The 22325-nt window shown below is 39.2% G+C and overlaps 1 protein-coding gene across 25 annotated transcripts in view; it reads right to left on the bottom strand.

Moving 5' to 3' along the window:
- The window catches only part of MTHFD2L (methylenetetrahydrofolate dehydrogenase (NADP+ dependent) 2 like), a 224514-nt gene that overhangs the window by 144374 nt on the left and 57815 nt on the right, over nt 1-22325 (bottom strand). For all 25 annotated transcript variants that reach the window (XM_049885999.1, XM_049885997.1, XM_049885996.1 and 22 more), the window contains 2 exons: nt 21906-22058; nt 20079-20186 (listed from right to left, as the gene is read on the bottom strand). In XM_049885999.1, coding sequence (XP_049741956.1) covers nt 20079-20186; nt 21906-22058 — 261 coding nt within the window. The remainder of the gene's footprint in view (nt 1-20078; nt 20187-21905; nt 22059-22325) is intronic.

Raw genomic sequence — 22325 nt, forward strand, 5'->3', positions numbered from 1 at the left:
CCATGGCTTGGGTCAGGTGCACCTTAATCTTCAGGGTGACATCTTTGCTCTTCAACACTTTGAAGAGGTCCTTTGCAGCAGATTTGCCCAATGCAATGCATCTTTTGATTTCGTGACTGCTGCTTCCATGGCTGTTGATTGTCGGTCCAAGTAAAATGAAATCCTTGACAACTTCAGTTTTTCTCCATTTATCATGATGTTGCTCATTGGTCCAGTTGTGAGGATTTTTGTTTTCTTTATGTTGAGGTGTAATCCATACTGAAGGCTGTGGTCTTTGATCTTCATTAGTAAATGCTTCAAGTCCTCTTCACTTTCAGCAAGCAAGGTTGTGTCATCTGCATAATGCAGGTCCTTAATGAGTCTTCCTCCAATCCTGATGCCCCATTATTCTTCATATAGTCCAGCTTCTCAGATTATTTTTTCAGCATACAGTTTAAATAGGTATGGTGAAAGAATATAACCCTGACGCACACCTTTCCTGACTTTAAACCAATCAGTATCCCCTTGTTCTGTCCGAACAACTGCCTCTTGATCTATGTAAAGATTCCTCATGAGCACAATTAAGTGTTCTGGAATTCCCATTCTTTGGAGTACTATCCATAGTTTGTTATGATCCACACAGTTGAATGCCTTTGCATAGTCAATAAAACACAGGTAAACATCCTTCTGGTATTCTCTGCTTTCAGTCAGGATCCATCTGACATTAGCAATGATATCCCTGGTTCCACGTCCTCTTCTGAAACTGGCCTGAATTTCTGGCAGTTCACTGTCGATATACTGCTGCAGCTGTTTTTGAATGATCTTCAGCAAAATTTTGCTTGCATGTGATATTAATGATATTGTTCTATAATTTCCACATTTGGTTCGACCACCTTTCTTGGGAATAGGCATAAAAGGGAATAGCCTTTTTGCTCACTTTGAATCCTGCATCTAGCTTGTCATAATCTGACTTCCGGTTCTTGGAACTTGAGCTAGCAGCTTACCTACTGACCTTGGAATTCATCAGCCTCTGCACCCTACGAGCCAGTGGTCTGCTGTCTCACCTGCCAGTTGGGTGCATCAGCCACTGCAGCTATGTGAGTCAGGAGAAACTTGCAGCCTGGAGCCTGATCCACAGACTTGGGACTTGCTGGCCTATACAAACATGTGAGCCATTTCCTTGAGAAAAATTTGTCTCTGAGTACACACACACACACACACGTGTCTGTCTGTTAGTTGTACTGTGGGGGCTTGTGTGTTGCTGTGATGCTGGGAGCTATGCTATGCTAGGCAATAAAAACCCAATAGGGATACACAATTCCCCAGTCTCATATGGAAAACAGATGCACAAATAATACTTATAATCCACTGTCATAAGAGCCATGTTAGAAGGGGTATAAGTTACAGTGTTGACACAGAGAATCATCAACTCTAGGTGAGAATGGCATAGCAGCAGTTAATGGTCTTAGAGAAGGCAGGTTCTTGATATAGTTGAAATTTATTTCACTTGGACCATGTTTTTTCTATCCTGTCTCATTCATAGATCATTTTCCATAAAAACATGAAGAGAGTATATTACGTACCTCTGACTGTTAGAAACTTCTCCTTTATAAGAGCTAAAATCTACCTTTTTGCAACTTCTACCATGATTCTATATCTGTGCTCTGTAGTAACACAGAACAAGTCTAAACTTCTATGAAGTACATCTTAAAATATCTTCTTATTTTTACCTGCATCAGCAGGCAAAGCAAAATGGTAAGTCCAATCTGAGCTAGAACCCCAAACGTAGGGTTTTGTTTTGTCATTTTCTTTGGATACATTAACTCATGCCATAGTCTAGTTTAAAGGAGAATCACTAAAAAGACATGGCAGGAAGGAAAACTTCATACTCACCAGGAGAACAAAACCCAATGAAGAAAAGAAGCCTGAGTTCTCTTTTTGGACAAATGCCTCCAGAAACCTAAAAATTCCAGATTTGAACATTAATTTCTTTCTCTTCACAATAGCGAGCTATGATTGTATCTTCAAGCAAAACCACACTTTTGAAAGAGAAATTCTTTGTGAAGCGGAATGAGCACAGAGAAACACTGATTAACAGAACTTATTAAACGTTTAGCACTGTCCCAGTGATTTACACATATTAACTCATGCAATTTTTACAAAACCCTGTGATATTGAAACGATTATTATCTACAAATGGGAAAATGGAGGCAAAAAGAAGTAATTTGTCCAAGATCATACAAACATTCACTGCAAGAACCAGATTTCAAACTCATGTAATCTGGCCCTAGTGTCTTAAATGAAAGGCATAAAGAACACAAAAATCCTCACAACTGGTCTGATAAATGACATCATGATAAATGGAAAAAAAAAATGAAGTTGTCAAGGACTTCGCTCTATTTGGATCAACAATCAGTGCCCATGGAAGCAGCAGCCAAAAAATCAAATGAAGTATTGCATTGAGTAAATCTGTTACAAAAGAATCCCTTGAAGGAAAGATGACTAAAGTGTGCCTGACCCAAGCTATGGTCTTTTCAATTGCATCATATGCATGCAAAAGCTGGATAAAGAAAAAGGAAGATTGAAGAAGAATTGACGCATTTGAATTGTAGTGTTCGCAAAGAATACTGACTGCCAAAAGAATGAACAAATCAGCTTTGGAGGAAGTACAACCGAAATGCTCCTTAGAAGCAAGGATGGCAAAACTTCCTCTTGTGTACTTTGGATGTGTCATCAGAAAAGACCAATCACTAGAAAAAGACATCATGTCTGGTAAAATAGAGAGTCAGAGAAAATGAGGGAAACCCTCCATGAGATAGACTGACACAATAGCTGCAACAATGGACTCAAACACACCAACAACTGTGAGGATGGTACAGAACTGGGCAATGTTTCATTTGTTATACAGAAGGTTGCCATGAGTCGGAGCCCACTGGATGACAACTGAGAACAATTGCATCCTAACCATTTATTTCACTAAATGGCCTTCATGTTGGGCAGAGCTGTTAGAATCCACAGTTATAAACCCAGAGTTGGCAAACACTGTTTTTTCACTTCTTTCAGCAGAACAGCATCTAGGATTATCTCCTTGACTCTTTTAGGAAGAGATTTTGATGGTATTTCTTTTCTTTAGGGATAAATTCTGCCTTTAGACCTCATCTGGTAGTTCCGGTGAGAGGGCATCTACTGACAGGACGTACATGTGCCTTTACTACAAAAAGGGTGGTTTTAGCTTTGACTTTCTTATCACTTTTGTAAAAATGATCAAGGGGCTCATTTCCCAGCTCTTGGAATAATATTGCACTTACCTGATTTCTGAATTCCATTTACTGCAGATTTTTAATTTCAATTTCAGCTATTTTTCTAGATTACATCAGAACACTCAGATTTAAGTCTTCTTTTCATGCTTAAAATGGACCAGGCTTTAATGCTTTTGCATCTGGTCAAGACCAATTGGTTTGATTTTTTTTAAATCAATCCTATCCTTCAATTAAGATGCAAAGGTGGTTTAGTGGTAGTATTTCCCCTTCCATGTAGGAAACCCAGGTTCAATTTCATGTGCAGCCACCATTCATCTGTTAGTAGAGGCTTGCATGCTGCTATGATTCTGAACAGGTTTCAGTGGAGCTTCCAGATTAAAACAGACTAGAAGAAAGACCTGGCAATCTAGTTCCAAAAATCGACCAAAGAAAACCCTATGGATTACACTGGTACTTCCAGTGGTACATGGGGTCTCCAGGAGTTGGACTCACTCAACAGCAGCTAATAATAGTAACAAAAGTTCTTGAATTATCTACCAAACACCTTGGGCTCCTAGGTGGGTGTCAGCTAAGGAATATGGTTTCACTTGTAATTAGGTAAGCGTCATTTCAAGCTCATTGCTTTTGGACATCTATCAAAAGTTCCTTTGAAAGAGTATTAGGGAAAATTGACTATATCCAGACCGGAAGTTTCTCTAGATATTTTAAAAACCTGCCCCTGGATTTAGCCAAAAATTAGTGAATTGAAATTACCAATTCATTTATTCGATATAGACAATATACAAATGAGAAAGTGCATATATAATACAATTTTACATAGCAATAAATGTTATGAAGAAAAATAGAGAAGTGGATAGAAAGTGATGATGGCAAGGGTGCTATTTTGATAAGGATAGCCTGAGAAGTTGACATTTGAGCAGCAACTTAAAGGAATTGAGGGGGAAAAAATCATGTAAATAACTTGGAAAGGAGTATTCCAGGCAGAAGGAAAACCAGGGGCAAAGGTACTGAGACATGAGTCTGACACGTGAGTATGTATAATATGTCCAGGAAAGTGGGAGGCAGGTGTGGCTGGAATGCAGTGATAGAAGGAGAGTGTTGGGAAATGAGTTAGGAGACATAGCCCAGGGTCAGATCATGTAAGGTCTTGCACATCATGGTAAGGAGTTTGGATTTTATTCTAGGTATTATAGGATTCCATGGAAGATTGACAGCTAGTGAGTAGAAAACAGACTGTGTATGGGAGAGGGGACAAGGATGTATGCAAAGAAATGAGTTAGTAAATATTATGGTTTTCCAAGTGAGAGATAATGATTACCTGGACTTAGGATTTTATTGGTGGAGGTGATGAGATCATGGGTATATGTTACACAAATTGTTAATGGATCAGACAGGGGGTAAGAGAAAGAGAGAAGTCAAGGATGACCTGAGCAACTGCGTGAACTGGTGATGTCACTTACCAAGGTGGGAAGCCTATGGAGAGTGAAGTTTTAGACATGGTAAGTTTTCAATGGCTACTGTCAACCCAAATGGAGATGTCAAGTAGACAGTGGGTTATATGGGTCTAGTGCATAGGGGAGGTGCAGGTGGTATTTAAAGCTACAGGGTCAGAAGGGATGGCCTAGGATATGGAAAAAAAAAGTTAAGCCAGGGATCATTCCAACGTTTTGAGAAGTCATTCTCAACCCTGACTGATTGCAATCTTCTATGGAGCTTTCTTAAAAATACTGATGCTCAGGTCCAACTCCTAAAGATTCTCATTTAATTAGTCTGGATTGGGTTGAGACAGTTCTATTTTTAAAAGCCCTCAGATGAGTAAAGTGGGCAGCCAGGCTTCAGGACCACTGGTTTCAAAGCTGAGAAGAAGAAGAAACTCAGAAAAAGAGAATGAGAAGAAATGTCTAGTAAAGTAAGAGAAATGCATGCCAGTAGAAGCTTTAATCTATATTTAAAGGATAAAAGAAATAGCCCTATAAAATGTGAACATTTTGTTAACTTAAAAGCATGTTAAAAAAATTACTCAGTCTGTTACAATTTCCTGCTTATAAGGATCCTCAGGATAAATTACTTTCCAGTTTAATATCAGAAAATGTTTTATTTATTCCAAGCATGTGTTTATTTTTACTCTTGGTGTTACTGTTGTTAGGTGCTGTCAAGTCAGTTCTGACTCATAATGATGACCCTATTCAACAGAATGCAACACTCCAGGTCCTGCCCTATCCTCATGATCTTTGTTATGCTTGAGTCCATTATTGCAGCCACTGTGTCAATCCATCTCATTGAGGGTCTTCCTCTTTTTCTCTGGCCTTGAGTATATCCCACCAGTATTTAGAAACCATCTCAAGAATAGATTTCATGCATTAAACACTAATGACAGAAGATGAGTTGTGGAATGGCATCAAGGATATCATCCACAAAGGCAGCAAGAGGTCATTAAAAAGATAGGAAAGGAGGAAAAAAAAAAAAAAGCCACATTTCAGAACAGACTCTGAAACATAGAGTAACTAAAGTGAAAGAAAGAAATGATGAAGTAAAGGAGCTGAACAGAAGATTTCAAAGAGAGGCTCAAAAAGACAAAGTAAAGTATTATACTGAAATGTGCAAAGTCCTGGGGATAGAAAACCAAAAAAACCAAAAGGGAAGAACACACTTGGCATTTCTCGAGCTGAAAGAACTAAAGAAAAAATTGAGGAGGTAGTATATGAGCATGCTTGGTAAAGTAGAGGGTCAGCAAAAAAGAGGAAAACCCTCAATGAGATGTATTGACACAGTGGCTTCAACAATGGGCTCAAACATAGCAATGATTTTGAGGATGGTGCAAGACTGGGCAGTGTTTCATTCTATTGTACATAGGGTTGCTATGAGTTGGAATCGACTGGACTGGCACCTAACAACAACAACTACTTTACCAAGCATGATGTCCTTCTCTAGGGATGGATCCCGCCTGATAACATGTCCAAAGTATGTGAGATGTAGTCTCACAATCCTTGCTTCTAAGGAGAATTCTGGCTGTACTTCTCCAAGGCAGATTTCTTCATTCTTTTGGCAGTCCATGGTATGTTCAATATTCTTTGCCTACACCATAATTCAAAGGCATCAGTTCTTCTTCAGACTCCCTTATTCATTGCCCAGCTTTTGCATGCATATAAGGTGACCGAAAACACCATGGCTTAGGCCAGGCATACCTTAGTCCTTAAAGTGGCATCTTTGCTATTTAATACTTGAAAGAGGTCATCTGCAGGAAATTTGCCCAATGCAATGCATCTTTTGATTTCTTGATTGCTGCTTCCATGGATGTTAATTTTGGAGCGAAGTAAAATGAAATCCTTGACAACTTTAATATTTTCTCCCTTTATCATGATGTTGCCTATTGATGCAGTTGTGAGGATTTTTGTTTTCTTTATGTTGAGGTGTAATCCATACTGAAGGCTGTGGTCTTTGATCTTCATCAGTAAGTGCTTCAAGTCCTCTTCACCTTCAGCAAGCAAGGTTGTGTCATCTGCATATTATAGGTTGTGAATAAGTTTTCCTCCAATCCTGATCCTGAGTTCTTCATATAGTCCAGCTTCTCAGCTTATTTTTAATCTCAAAAATACTTAATTGGGTAAAACCAGTTGCCATCTAGTAGATTCAATTCATGGCGACCCCAAATGTGCCAGAGCAGAACTGTGCACCAGAGAGTTTTCAATGGCTGTTTTTCTGAAGTAGATTGTCAGGCCTTTCTTCAGTGGCACCTCTGAGTAGACTCCAACTACTAAACTTTGTTAGCAGCCCCATGTGTTAACTGCTTGCACCACCTGGGGACACACTCATTTGGGAATTTAGTCTTTTCTTTTTTTCCTGCTAAAAAGGACTCAGGATGAAATTAGTGACCCAACCACACCTAGTATAGTTTGGACTCAAATAAACTCACCAAACATATAGCCAGCACCAGTATATACAAAGCTAATAGATCTGTGAAGATTTAATAATATGACTATTTTTAGTAGTAGCCTTATCTTTGGCTCCATTTTACTTCTAGCCCTTCCCTTTCCTTTCTTAGATATATCTCATTTGTACTGTCTTTGGGCCACCTTAACTTCGTTTTGGAGCAAACACATCATGTTGTTGTTGTTAGGTGCCATCAAGTTGGTTCTGACTCATAGCAACCCTACGTACAACAGAATGAAACACTGCCCAGTCCTGTGCCATCCCTCATAATTGCTGTTAGACTTGAACCCATTGTTGGGCCACTGCATCAATCCATCTCCTTTAGGGTCTTCCTCTTCTTCACTGACCCTCTATTTAACAAGCATGATGTCCTTCTGCAGGAACTGATCCCTCATGATAACATGTTCGGAGTATGTGAGGCAAAGTTTCACCATTCTCACTTCTAAGAAGCATTCTGGTTGTAATTCTTCCAAGACAGAACTGTTTGTTTTTTTGGCAGCCCACGGAATATTTAATATTCTTAGCCATCACCATAATGCAAATACATCAATTCTTCAGTCTTCCTTATTCATTGTCCAGCTTTCACATGCATATGAGGCAATTGAAAACACCATGGCCTGGGTCAGGTGCACCTTAGTCCTTGAAATGACATCTTTGCTTTTTAACACTTTAAAAAGATCTTTTGCAGATTTGCCCAGTGCAATGTGTCTTTTGATTTTTTGATGGCTGTTTCCATGGGTGTTGATTTTGGATACCAGTAAAATGAAATCCTTGACAATTTCAATCTTTTCTCCGTTTATCATGATGTTGCTTCTTGGTCCAGTTGTGAGGATTTTTATTTTCTTTCTGTTGAGGTATAATCCATACTGAAGTCTTTGATCTTAATCAGTAAGAGCTTCAAGCCCTCTTCACTTTGATATGGGGACCCTAAGAATTATTATGAGGTATCTGATTTGAGTAAGACAAGCTGAAATGGGGTACAGGCTTGAAATTCATTCTGTGTAGAAAACTTGTAGAACCAGAAAGCTAAACTGGTTAGGGCATTTCTGTCTGTTATTTGATATCTAAGAGAATGTGGTTTTTCCTTGCAACAAAGCCAAGGGCTCTTACGTAACTTCTACGTTTCCAGAGGAAAATGTCCTGTGACCACTCTGTGAATTCTTATGGTCATTAAGTGGTAACTAATCAGTGAAGCATTTCATATCACCAAGCACCAATCAGATTTTGTTAGCTTGTTTCCAAAGAAGCCTTAACACAAACAGCTCATCTCTGTGGTTTGTTCCCAAGGAGCCTTAAAACAAAACTGTAAGACACCAATCAATGTAATGTCACTAAATAGGTAAACAGTAAACAAAAGCTCTGTAACCAATCATTATTAAGGTCCTATTTTGTTATCCTGCTTTTGACAATGATGTACCTTTACTTCCTTCTGTAACAGTATATTAGATACTCCCTGACTGTAATTCAGTGGATGCTACTAGTCTCTTGTGCCTGGTGCACACAGACAGACCCCTCATCGCAATGACCATCTTTGTCTTTGGTTTGGCTTAACAAAAATCCCATTCATTAAATTTGAGTCTGGGGTCTTTTTCCCCTACAACAGCTTTCAACAGCAAGGGTGTGTCATCTGTGTACCACAGGTTGCTAATGAGTCTTCCTCCAATTCTGACGCTATGTTCTTCATATAGTCCAGCTCCTCGAACTATATGCTCAGCATACAGACTGAATATATATGGGGAAAGGATACAACCCTGATGCACACCTTTTCTGATTTTAAACATGCAGTATCTCCTTGTTCTATTGGAATGACTGCCTCTTGGTCTATATACAGGTTCCACATGAGCACAATTAAGTGTCCTAGAATTCCCGTTCTTTGCAATGTTATCCATAATTTGTTATGATCCACACAGCTGAATGCATTTGCATGGTCAATAAAACACAGGTAAACATCTACCATGGATTGAATTATGTCCCCCCCAAAATGTGTGTATCAATTGGGCTGGGCCATGATTCCAATATTGTGTGATTTTCTTATATGTTGTAAATCCTGCCCCTAAGATGTTAATGAGGGAGGATGGGTGGCAGTTGTGTTAGTGAGGCAAGACTCAACCTACGAGACTGGATTGTGTCTTGAGGCAATCTCTTGAAATATAAAAGAAAGGAGCAAGCAGAGAGACAGGGAGACCTCATACCACCAAGAAAGCAGTGCCAGGAGTAGAGCATGTCCTTTGGACCTGGGGTTCCTGCACAAGGAAGCTCCTAGTCTGGGGGAAGATTGATGAGAAGGCCGACAGAGAGAAAAAAGCCTTTCCCTGGAGCTGACACACTGCATTTGGACTTTTAGCTTACTTTACCGTGAAGAAATAAATTTCTCTTTGTTAAAGCCATCCACATGTCGTATCTCCGTTATAGCAGCACTAAATGACTAAGACAACATCTTGCTGGCATTCTCTGCTTTCAGCCAAGATCCACCTGACATCAGTAATGATATTCCTCATTCCACATCCTCTTCTGAATCAGGCTTGAATTTCTGGCAGTTCCCTGTTGATGTACTATGGTAATCACTTTTTAATTATCTTCAGCAAAATTTTACGTGTGTTATATTAATAATATTGTTCAATAATTTCCACATTCTGTTGGATCGCCTTTCTTTGGAACTGGCATAAATATGGATCTCTTCTAGTTGGTTGGCCAGGTAGCTCTCCTCCAAATTTCTTGGCGTAGACTAATAAGCTTTTCCAGCATTGCATCTGTTTGTTAAAACGTTTCAATTGGTATTCTATGAATTTCTGCAGCCTTGTTTTTCACCAGAATGTTCACTTATATTCGATGCAGGCCACACACTCAAGGAAACTTCCTTTCAACTAACTGGCTACTCACAGCAGATCTCATCATGGAGGTGATCACATTACATCAAATCTCATCATGAAAGTGATCACATTATCATATAACTGCCAAACTACAGCAAAACTGCCAAACCACATCATAACTGCCAAACCACTGAGAATCATGACCCAGCCAAGTTGACAAACATCCTTAATGATCACAAGCATCATAGCAACACTCTGGCCTCTTGTTATAGACAAATGGTAGCTGCGTATGAGGTGCATTGGCTGAGAATTGAACCCTGGTCACCCTTACGGAAGGCGAGAATTCTATCACTGAACCACCAATGACCCCAAAGTTCTATGTAGCTTCAACATAAGGTACCAGGGAGAAAGTGACCAGTGGGATAGCTGGAATGTTAGGCTGGACCAAACTCAATAGCTTTACGAGTAATGCCTTGAAGAATCAGGCATCTGAACGTTAGAAAAGAGATCCTTATGTTGGTGATAAAATAAATACCCTGCATGCTCAGGTCCTGGGAGAAGAGAGAAAGTAAAAAGCAGAAAGAAAGATCTGGACTCCACTATACATTTATAGAGTCACTATGAGTTGGAATCAACTTGACAATGAGTTTGGTTTTTAGTTTTTATACATTTTAAAATAATATGAATACTATTTTCTATGGTGTAATACTCTAGTTATGATGTGAAAATCAATGGCATTTTCCAAGTACAGTGCTTTCTAGATACTAGCTAGCTGAATTTAGGAAACTCTGGAAATAAAACAGTGCTCCTATTCTTCAGTTTACAAACCTCACTACCCAAAATGAAAGTTGTAATTCAGTAAAGTATAACATAGAAAACCAGAACCAAACCCGTTGCCATCAAGTCAATTCTGACATAGAGGCACCCCAAAACATAATATCCCTAATCTCTTGCCATGAATACCTCTAACCTGGGTAGTGGGACAGGAGGAGTAGAGACTAAATGCCTGCTATTATCCCTGCCCCAGTTTGACAATGGTTACTTCCACAGAATCAGTGAACGTCCCACTCTGCTCCCGAGAAGGTGGCGATCTAGGCTGTGTCTCTGTCTTAGTGGTGTGACCACTTTGCGTGACTCCTGCATTCCTAGGCATTCCTGTTTGGCTCTTCTCTTTGAAACCTGAGAGAGCCTGAGCCAACCTGGCACTGGGCTAAGCTTAGTCACACATACCACTCACATCACATTGCACTGCTTCAAACATCTACTACTGTGTTACCACCTGAAGACCAGAAGGTGGCTTCTGTAAAAAAACCCAGTGCCATCGAGTCGATTCCAACTCATAGTGACCCGCAGGTAGAAGATAATATTCCTAGGCTGACAAAAATACTCATGCTCACAACTGAAGTCAATTCTCACAAAGAAAAGGCATTCAAATGGCTGGCAAAAAAACCTTGTGGTTTTCCACTGGGCGCCCGGATAACTCGAGGGCAGGGCACCATTGTGTTCTTATACTCAAATCACCCTCTCCAATTCATTTTTTAGCAGCTTTGAAATGGTTTGAGGTTTACCAACCATCCTGCTACCATTGCGTCAGTTCTGACTCATGATGACTACATGTGTATCAGAGTAGAACTAAGCTCCACAGGGTTTTCAAGGCTGTGACCTTTCAGAAGCAGATTACCAGGTCTTTCTTCTGAGGTGCCTATGGGTGGGTTTGAACCACAAACTTTTTGGTTAGTAGTCAAGCACTTAACCAATTGCACCACCTGCCCACAATATTTTTTTCCTTTTTATAACATTAAGATACAGGTAGCATTATTTAACAAAAACAGAATGAAGTATTAGGCCACTTTAGCATGAATGAAATTCACAGGTGAAGTTCTAAGCATCTAAACAACACAGACTATAAAATACCTGAGATACAAAACATTGCAACAGCAGGAGAGCTTGAGTGTGAAAGCTGAATGCCAATCCAGAGACATGGTTGAGAAGACTCACTGCCAAAGCTGAACCCTGAAGATCCAAATTGTCACCTTCTGGAGGGAGAGTACTAAGTCTTCTTCACCACTGTATCCCAGTGTTCCATAGAAAGTAAGTGCTAGACGAATATTCGCTGAGTGAAATCAAGAACATCACCAGGCCCTAAGAAAAATCAGCTGGTTCCTGCCCTTTAAAAATGTTCCAACATGAATGCCATTCAGTGAGACTACATTTTTTTGGTTAAAGGAAGAGCATGTTTCACCATGCTATGGCCATTTGTTGTTGTTGCTGTTGTTAGGTACCGTTCAGTTGATTTTCAACCCACAGTGAGCCCATGCAACAGAATAGAATTGCTCCATGGGATTTTCTAGGCTCCATAGGAATCTTTAAAGGAGCAGATTGCCAGGTCTTTCTCCCAAGGAGTGGCTGGGCGGATTCAAACCAACAATCTTTTAGTTAGCAGCTGAGTGCTTAACCATTGTGTCACCACCAGGGTTCCTTTTGTGGCCATTTAGGGAGATCTATTTGGAGACCTGGTGGTGTAGTGGTTAACAGCTACGGCTGCTAACACAAAATGTCGGTTGTTCAAGTTCTCCAGCTGCTCCTCGGAAACCCTATGGGGCAGTTCTATTCTGTCCTATAGGGTCACTATGAGTCTGAATCGACTCGACGGCAATGGGTTTGGCTTTTTGGGTTTTATTTAGAAGAGAATCCCTGGGTGGTGCAAGTGGTTAAAGTGCTTGGCTGCTAACTGAAAGGCTAGAGGTTCAAGTCCACCCAGAGGCACCTCAGAAGAAAGACCTGGTGATCTACTTCCAAAAAATCTGCCACTGAGAACCCGATGAGCACAGTTCTACTCTGACACACATGGGGTCTCCGTGTGTCAGAATCGACTCGATGGCAACTTTTTTTTTTCCTTATGGTATATTGTTACAGCAGCCTGAGTCAACTGAATGGCAACAAATTTAGAAGAGATGTCCTATACAACAATAAAAAATATGTAACGAGGAGGTGACTCTAAAAGAATTTGAAATAAAATCAGATTCTGTATTTCTCTGGTGACAATAATCACAATGCCCTGGTCATTATGGCACTTTGTTAACTTGAAGGAAAAAACTGTTTTAGAGAAACTGGAGAACTTCTCTACTGTTTGCTTGTGGTAAAGCTAAAAATAGAGACTGTGCAATAGCCAATGGTGTTCAGTTTCCATTCTAAAAAAGGTTAAACTGGGTAGGTTTCCACGTAAGAAGAAGTCAAGAGAATATACTGTTACCTATATGGTCATAATAAAATAGTGTAATCATATCACGTCCCCTCTGTATTCCACCACGACCATCAAGATTATAAGCTCTGCGGAGATAAGAACCATCTCCCACCTATTCTTTATAAACTGCATAGTGGCTTAAATGCCACCTCCTCTATAAAGCCTCCTGTGATCTCAATCTCCAGTGCTGGAGATAATCTTGTGGTATCCAGCTGTGTTCAGTATCAGCACTACTCCTTCACCTTAATACTTTACCATATTCTTACTCCCCTAAGTATTTCAAGCCCTTGGGAAATTAAAAGAAGCTCTTTCTCACAAAACAGCTAGGATTCATACCCTATATATCAAGAATAAAAGCTAGCCATGAACAAAAACCAAAAACCCAAACTTGTTGCCATCGAGTTGATTCCAACTCATAGTGACCCTAGTGCAATTATCTTTGGCTTTAAGATAAAAATGAATCATTAGACCTCTGAATCTTTTCTGTCAAAGAAATACACAGTGTGAGCTGAACGCAAGTGTCATTAGAACAAGTTCTATAGATATGAATTTGCCAAGTTAATCCTCCTTCATTGTCACCATTAGCTAGCAATGCACATAATTACTGCTCTAGCAGACACGGACACTACGAATATTAATTTTCCCACAGACTCCAAATCTTCAGTAAGTGGCTCTCAACAATTCATTACATTAATAATATATGTCACTGTGCTCCTATTAAATATGACTGAGATTGACCACCACCCCTGTTTATCTCATTTATGAATCACTAATGATATCTCTAAAAATAAACATAATATTGCAAACCTTCCAATATAATTTTTAATATAATTTATTACCTTTTAGACACTGTAATTATAATGGCACTTTGGTATTGTTATATTAAAGGTAAGTTTAACTACCTGACTTGTAGTTAACCAGTATTATAATTATTTTGACTTTTATTCAATTTTTTGCATCTAAGTGAAAGCATTTTATAAAATAAAGTGTAAAATATTTTTTAAAGTTAATATATTTTGTGACACAGGATTGCTGTTTTTAAAATTGCTAGTTTTCTTAGACTTAGATATTTTATATACAAATAATCCAAAACCAAAATTTAGCAAGAAATTAGCATACAACATACTGATGCCTACAAGAAAAAGTACATTGTAAAGTATTATTTAGAATATTATATCATATTTCTAATACAATACTTTTATAGACTTCTGTAAAATCTGAGTTTATTTAAAATTAATACCAAAAAAAGACCAGATTTGACCCCAAAAAGAAAATACAAAGCTCACCAGAAAAAGAAAATAAAATTTCAAATAAAGGTCAAAAATGAATTATTAACCTCAGATCTTGTTACTCTAAACTTTATGGTTATCATGACTACAGATTACTAATTTAAGCATAATAATGGAAATAATAGTAATAACCACAATTGACATGTGCCAAGGACTTAACTTACTGTGTGCCATTAGGCCCTATAATCAATGCTTCACATTCATTATCTCATTAAATGTTTACAATAACCCTATAAAAAAGATATTACTATTACCTATGTTTTACAGGTGAGAAAAATGGAGGCTAACACAGGTTAAATGACTTGTCCAAGGTCACAGGGCTTGGCAGTGGAAGATGGCCTGACTCTCTCTAGGCCTATCCTTATAACGAAACACGCCACCCAGCTTCCAGGTCTGGATCTACCAGTTCCCCGATGTGGGGCTTTGAACAAGTCACTTCTGGTCTCCAAAGCTCATCTCTATTACCGCAAAATGGGAATAATATTAACATATGTCAGAATTGTTGAGAACTAATTTTTTTTTTTTAAATAAGATAGTTTATGGGAAAGTATTGCACAAATTGTGGTGTTAAATAATGCTACTAATTATGTTATTAATGAGATAAAAAAACAAAATAGTATTATTTTTGTTAGAAAATTTTGACCAAGAACCAATCAGCATTTTTTTCTTCTTTTCATAACTAAGTAAATATTTCTGTTTGTTTGCATTGTATTTTCCATGCTTATAATAGAAATTATTACATAGAAGCAAATATGAATCAATCTTGACTATACCCTAAGGGATAACAGTTAAGTACTACTAAATTATGCTAGAAGTAAATAGTAAAATTAAGAATGCACTTTTGTAGATGAAAACTGTGCTCATACCACCATATTTGGCATTTCAAAGAGCTTTTCAAAAGTAAAGTTTTCTCAAGTTACCTAGAATCACTGTCAAGCTCTGTCATGGATTGAATTGTGTCCCCAAAAAATATGTATATCAATTTGGCTAGGTCATGATTCCCAGTATTGTGTGATTGCCACCATTTTGTCACCTCATATAATTTTCCTGTGTGTTGTAAATCTTGTATCTATGATGATGAGATGGAATTAGCGGCAGTTATGTTAATGGGTTAGGACTCAGTCTACAAGATTGGATTGTGTCTTGAGTCAATCTCTTTTGAGATATAACAGACAGAAATAAGCAAAGAGGCATGGGGACCTCATACGACCAAGAAAGCAGCACCAGGAGCAGAATGTGTCCTTTGGACCTGGAGTCCCTGCATCTGAGAAGCTCTTCCATTAGGGGAAGATTGATGACAAGGGCCTTCCTCCAGAGCCAACAGAGACAGAAAGCCTTTCCTTGGAGCTGACTCCCTGAATTTGGACTTGTAGCCTACTAGACTGTGAGAAAATAAATTTCTCTTTGTTAAAGGCAGCCACTTGTGGCATCTCTATTATAGCAGCACTAGATAACTGAGACAGACCCCATTTTTCTATGATCAACATACGCATGGTACTTTCTCGAAGTATTTAAGTCCTGTGTCCCAGAAAGGGAAATAATGTTTAAAAATGTCATCGTTCATCATTTTAGATAAGTGATTAAAGTTACCATTGGACTTATATTTCCATAGGGTTCATGGTTTTAAAAATTATTTCATATGTATTACCTCAATCAATAATAACAATTGTGAGGATGGCACAGGATCGGGCGATGTTTCCTCCTGTTGTACACAGGGTTGCTATGAGTCAGAACCAACTCGATGGCACCTAGCAACAACAACATCGATCAAGATAATACTTTAAGCAAGTATTATCATTCAAAATTTGAGATCAGGAAATTGTGGTTCTCCAAGGTTAATACTGATAAGAAATCTATACATGGTGCTCTATGGGTGGGTGTGCGTGTGTGTGTGCATGTGTGTGTGTGTGTACATGGGCATACAGGTATATATCTTGTGGGTAATTATTAGAGAGCAAAAAGTGTTCTCCCTCTCACTGGAATTAAAAAATCAATGCAGAACTTGCTGAATCAACAATTAGGAGAGTTGTTGTTATTACTGTTGGATGCCGTGGAGTCGATTCTGACTCATACTGACCCTATATGATGGAGTAGTACTGCCCCCCTAGGGTTTCCTACACTGTAATCTTTTTGGAAGCAAATCGTCAGGTCTTTCTCCTGCAGAGCTGCTGGTGAGTTCCAACAGCCACCAGCTGAGTACTTAAACACTGCACCACAAGGGCTCCTGAATCAACAGCTAGGAGTAGTAAAGGGTGAAAGGACTCTGACACACACATAGACCAATAATTACTTTTATTAAGAACATGAACTTGGTCTTTTACCCATACTGGAACAAAATACAGGATTCAGCAGACAGTGATGAGTTAAGTAACACTTGTGTCCACTGCTCACAGCACTGGCTCAAGCAACCACAAAAATGCCCCATCACCCCTTTGCCAGATTTCCTTCCCATGTCCATTTCCTCCCCAGGGAGCTGCTCAGCATCCAGCTATTGTTGTTGTTGTTAGGTGCCTACCGAATTGGTTCTGATTCATAGCGACCCTATCTATGTACAACAGAGCAAAACACTGCCCAGTCCAGCACCATCCTCACAATTGTTGTTAACTTGGAGCCCATTGTTGCAACCACTGTGTCAATCTTTCTCATTGAGGGTCTAGACTACTGAAAAATCCAGGGTTCTGGAATGATGGCGAGATGACAGATATCTGCAGAAGGTGGCCACATGTGCTCAAGCCTACCACATTTTGTTGGGTTTTCTTAGTGACTTAGGGGTCATTATTCCCCCAGTTCAGTCACTAGTTGTCTAACCTAGGACAATCAGTTAACAACTTTAAGCCTCAGTTTTCTTATCTAAAAAGTGAAATAACTAGATGACTTTGTGACCCTGATACCTCGCAACATGTTTTCTCCTTTTCAAAACTGGCGATTGAGAGTTTGACATAACTAACACCATAATGATACTCTAAGTAACCTATAAGTCTTTTTGCTTGGTATTTTGTACACTCTCACTTTCAATGTATTTTTTTTATTACACCAGCTGCACCCGTCTCTTTCCAAATGGGTGCAGGGCCTTCTTGGCTCTTGTGGCCTTGGTCTCCCTCCTCTTCTTTGTTCTCTTGGGAGACGGCCTTCAGCCTGCAAGATGGCAGCTAGGAAGGCTGCCTGGCATTTTTGGTCTGCAACTTTCTTTCTTGCTCCTTATCTCAGTCAGAGTAAACTTGGCAGGCCAGTTCCACTAGCTGAGAAGTTTTTATATAAGTTTTTTTGCCTGTTACAAACGTAAAGATTAGAGTCCAGTTGTCCGACATGCATATCTTTAGTTCAATTAAGAGTTTCTTGTAGTTGTTTTGTGATGTATACTTATCTGACCATCTGTGGGCTATGTATTCCTTGCAAAAATGATATATAAACTCTTGATGTAGAAATTGCTTTTTGGGGCTCCATAAAGACAGCCTGCATTGCTGCCAGACTCCACGTTGGTGTCGCCTCCTAATAAACTTTCTCTCTCTTTCTGACTTAGAGTACATTTCATTGGCTCAGCTGCTCTAGGGCATGGACCCTAATCCGGCAACAACTTCTAAAGTACCAAGATATTTTAGGAATTCTAGATCCAACATTCCAAGTCGTGGCGAAATGAGTTCTTTTATGTGGTCTTTTGCCTTCGTTCTTTGGAAAAACAGCTTGAGAGATTTTTTTCCTAAACCCTGAGGAGTTATCTTGCCTTAATTTTCTACCCTAGGGGCTTTGTTACTTTTGTCCATGTTGATTGATATTTCCCGGGTAAGCTGTAAACAGCTTGAAATTTGATACTTTTTGTCTGGTCCTAGGCTGCAGCCTGCCCTAAGATTGGTATGTACCTTGCAGGGATTACTCAATAAACTATGCAAGTAAAGTGACCATAGACTTTGCAAATGAAGTGTCTGTAGTCTACTATGCAAATGAAGTGTCTCTGGCCTACTATGCAAATGAAGTGTCTGTGGCCTATCAAGAGGGTATTGGTCAGTTCCTGGCCCTGGTGGGAAGGCCATGCCTTGAAATTGATGAGAAGTTTGTAGATATAAGCAGTCAACCCCACAGAGGTTTCAGAGACAGAAGGAAGCAGGAAGACAGGAAATAAGATGAAGCAGAAGGACAAAAGGCAAGAGAGAAGAAGCAGAGAAAAAGGGCAAGGAACCTCCTAAAAGAGCTGTAACATGAACACTGTAGACAGCGACAGGCCCAGAAGAGGCCCTGAGGCAGAGTCAGCGGTAAGAGATGGCAAAGCCAAGAGGAAGCCTGTCCTCAGGGGACTGAGAGGAAGCCTGACTGGCTAAGAGGAGCTGCACTGAAGAAGGGAAACTTTGCTTACATGCTTCCTGATCGTGATCCTGAGTTGTAGCCGCTGACTGTGATCCCAAGTTGTACCTTGTTGCTTCCTAAATAAACCACTTGACTGTAAGTAGGTCTGTGAGTTCTCTGTGGCCACTGCAATGGATTATCAAACCCAGAAGAGGAGAAGACAGTGCCATGGAATTCATGGCTGTTGTCAGAGGTTGGAGAGTGGAAGTATGTCTGACCTTTACCTCTTAGGAATCAGCTTTGGGCTGATCCTGGTTGTTACTCCCCCTAAGTTAGACAGGTTCTGATGCTACTGTTACTACTCCTACCATCTCACACAGGTTTTTTGTTTTGTTTGTTTATTTTCTAAGACGTGTGACTTTTATGCATCTCTTGGCAATTCAAACCCACTGAAAGCCATCTTGGAAGATTGGCCTGGTAAAAGATCACGGCCTCAAAAACCCTATGGAACAGTTTGACTCTGCACACATGGGATTGCTATGCGTTGGAATCATCTCAACTAACAAGAGTGGCTTTTCATTTTTCTTAGCACTGATATTGTTACTGGTTTAAAGAAAGATTATATAGCCAGTAGAAAAAAACAGGAACAAAGGGGCCACATATTTTCAGTAATTCCTTTATTCATTCATAACATTAAGTGAGGAATAAGAGAAGCTTTAATTGCATAAAGGAGACCCTAGGAGCCCTGGTAGCGCAGTGGTTAAGTGCTTGGTTGCTAACCAAAGGTCAGCAGTTCGAACTCACCAGCCATTCCATGGGAGAAAGATATGGCAGTCTCTTCAGTAAAGATTACAGCCTTGGAAACCCTAGGGAGCAGTTCTGTTCTGCCCTATGCGGTCACTATGAGTCGGAATTGACTCAGTGGCAATGGATCTGGTTTTATTTGGTCAGGTAGGTAGTGCAAATGGTTAAAGTGCTTGGTAAATAATCAAAAGACTGCAGATTTGAGTCCACCCAGAAGCACCTTGGAAGAAAGATCTGCTGATCTATTTCTGAAAAATCAGCAAATGAAAACTCTAGGGAGCACAGTAATGACATACATTTGGTTGCCCTGTGTTGGAGTAGATTCAATGGCAATTGTTTTTTTGTTGTTGGTTTACTGGTTTTTAATTGCATAAACCCACAAATATGCTAAGTTACATTTTCAAAGGTCTTTAAGTGATAATTTTAAGAAGTAAAAAAAAAAAAAAATTACATGAAGGTACAGAATCTCTAAGGTCCTACCTACCTCCTGGCCGTTCATGGTCTCCATCAGTGTGCAAAAGCATCGCAATGGGCATTCCTACATTCTTAGATCTTCCAGCCACAACCACATTTTTCCCAAATGTTTCAATTCCTTAAAATACAGAGTTTGGTTTGAGTGCAGAATCAACAAGAAGCAAATTAAACATCTGAACAGCTAACCGAAACATTATTTAAAAACTTTTAACTAATTTAGATTATTTTGTGGCCTCTGATGCGCCGACATTCATTATAAATATTTCTTTTTAATGCTTTTTGAATTCGTCATGTCCTTTCTAATTATGTCCTCATTGAAAAATCACTAATATTTTCAACCTGCCATTAAAATACTTTCAAACATTGAGATTCACATGAAGAGTTGGAAGAAGTATAGAGGCTTAAAATATATTAACTACTAATTGAAATAAGTAAAGTACAATAATGTCAAGCTTAACTGGCAATCAAACTTTGAGCAAATCTGGGATAGAATGAAATGAGAGGAAAGTGTTTTTCTCAAGCTCATGCACTTTACTCCAGAGGAAACAAGCACTAAGCTTAAGAGTTTAGAAGAGTATGAAGCATAAACTTAGTGATTTAACACACTTTACCTCTTTTAGGTTTCTTCATAAGTAAAATGAGAAACTTAGAACTAAGTTTTGCCAAGTGCTAACATTCTAAAAGAATGATTCTAGGGTCTGCCTTCTCTTGAAAATTTTTTCTCTTATTTGGGGAACAGCAGATTAGGAAAGAGAACATAGCTGTCAGAAATGGACGTGGCAGCAATGGAGGCAGGAGAATCATCAATATAAAAGATAATATGAGGTCAATTAATGTAAAGGTAAGCATTTCTACATACTTCCAGAGTCCAGGAGAGCACTGCCATATTTAGCACTATTCAATAGCAAATGTTTATAAGGAAAACCTCAGTCATTCAAGATTGTTCATATATGTTCAGCATATTTTGTTTTTAATGATAAAGAAAAAACATAACTGTCTTAGTCATCTAGTGCTGCTATCACAGAAATATCACAAGTGGATGGCTTTAACAAAGAGAAAGTTATTCTCTCACAGTCTAGTAGGTTGCAAGTCCAAATTCAGGGTGTCAGCTTCAGGGGATGGCTTTCTCTGTCCGCTCTGGAGGAATGTCCTTGTCATCAGTCTTCACTTGGTCTGGAAGCACCTCAGGGCAGGAACCTCAGGTCCAAAGGACACGTTTTGTTCCTGGCACTGCTTACTTTATGGTACAAGGTCCTCCCTCTCTTCTAGATTTCCTTTCCTTTTATCTCTTGTAAGATAAAAGGTGGTGCAGGCCACTCCCCAGGGAAACTCCTTCTACATTCCATCAGGGATGTGACCTTAGTAAGGGTGTTATAATCCCACCCTAGTCCTGACAGGCACCGGTTAGTCCTCTTTAACATCACAAAATGGAGGACAAACACACAATACTGGAAATCATGGCCCAACCCAGTTGACACATATTTTGGGGTGACACAATTCAATTCATGGCAGTAAACACACTTTGGAAAGATTTTCATCAAAACACTCTAAATTTATAATTTAAAAGTGAGGAGACACACCTGCTATCTGGAAACTTCACTCTGCAAAAAGCCACTCCCTGCAAGATGGCATTACATGCGCTAACTTGGCACATTTTCCTCATTTGATTTTATTTTGAATTACTCTTTGACTTCCATAACTTTATATCTTTCTATACTCCTAAGTTTTATGGCTTATCATTTTATGTCACTCGATAGGACTGAGGTGGTTCCATCAAGGCAATGCACAAATAGTTCAACATTTATTATTCAGTCCCTGTAGACCCCGAGTTACCAACCTGTTCTTTTGATTATTTCCCAAACAGCACTGGCAGTGGCAGGGATGAGAGAATGCTGATCAAGGCACAGTCTTCCAATATTGATAATGTGAAATCCGTCTACATCTTTTTCAGGAGTAATTCCATTGCATACTGTTCGCTCATCCACGTGGTCTGAAAAGCAAATAAAAATTGGTCTAGTTTAAAAAATTGTTATTTATCTGGGAGCCTGGAAGATGAAATCCAAGGACCTACAGCCAGACCACTTAGGTTTTAGCTCCAGGAAAGGAATAAAATCATTTCTCTTTTCTTTTTCTTGTCACCAAAATAGTGAGCCACTCTGCTCTTGGCTGACAGTTATAACAAACTGCTGTAAGAGTATTTCAGGGCCAGAAGTGGCTGGCCTGATGAGAGGGAAATATTTGTGAAATAAAAAATACC

The sequence above is a fragment of the Elephas maximus genome, chromosome 5, assembly GCF_024166365.1.
Source record: "Elephas maximus indicus isolate mEleMax1 chromosome 5, mEleMax1 primary haplotype, whole genome shotgun sequence".
NCBI lineage: Eukaryota > Metazoa > Chordata > Mammalia > Proboscidea > Elephantidae > Elephas > Elephas maximus.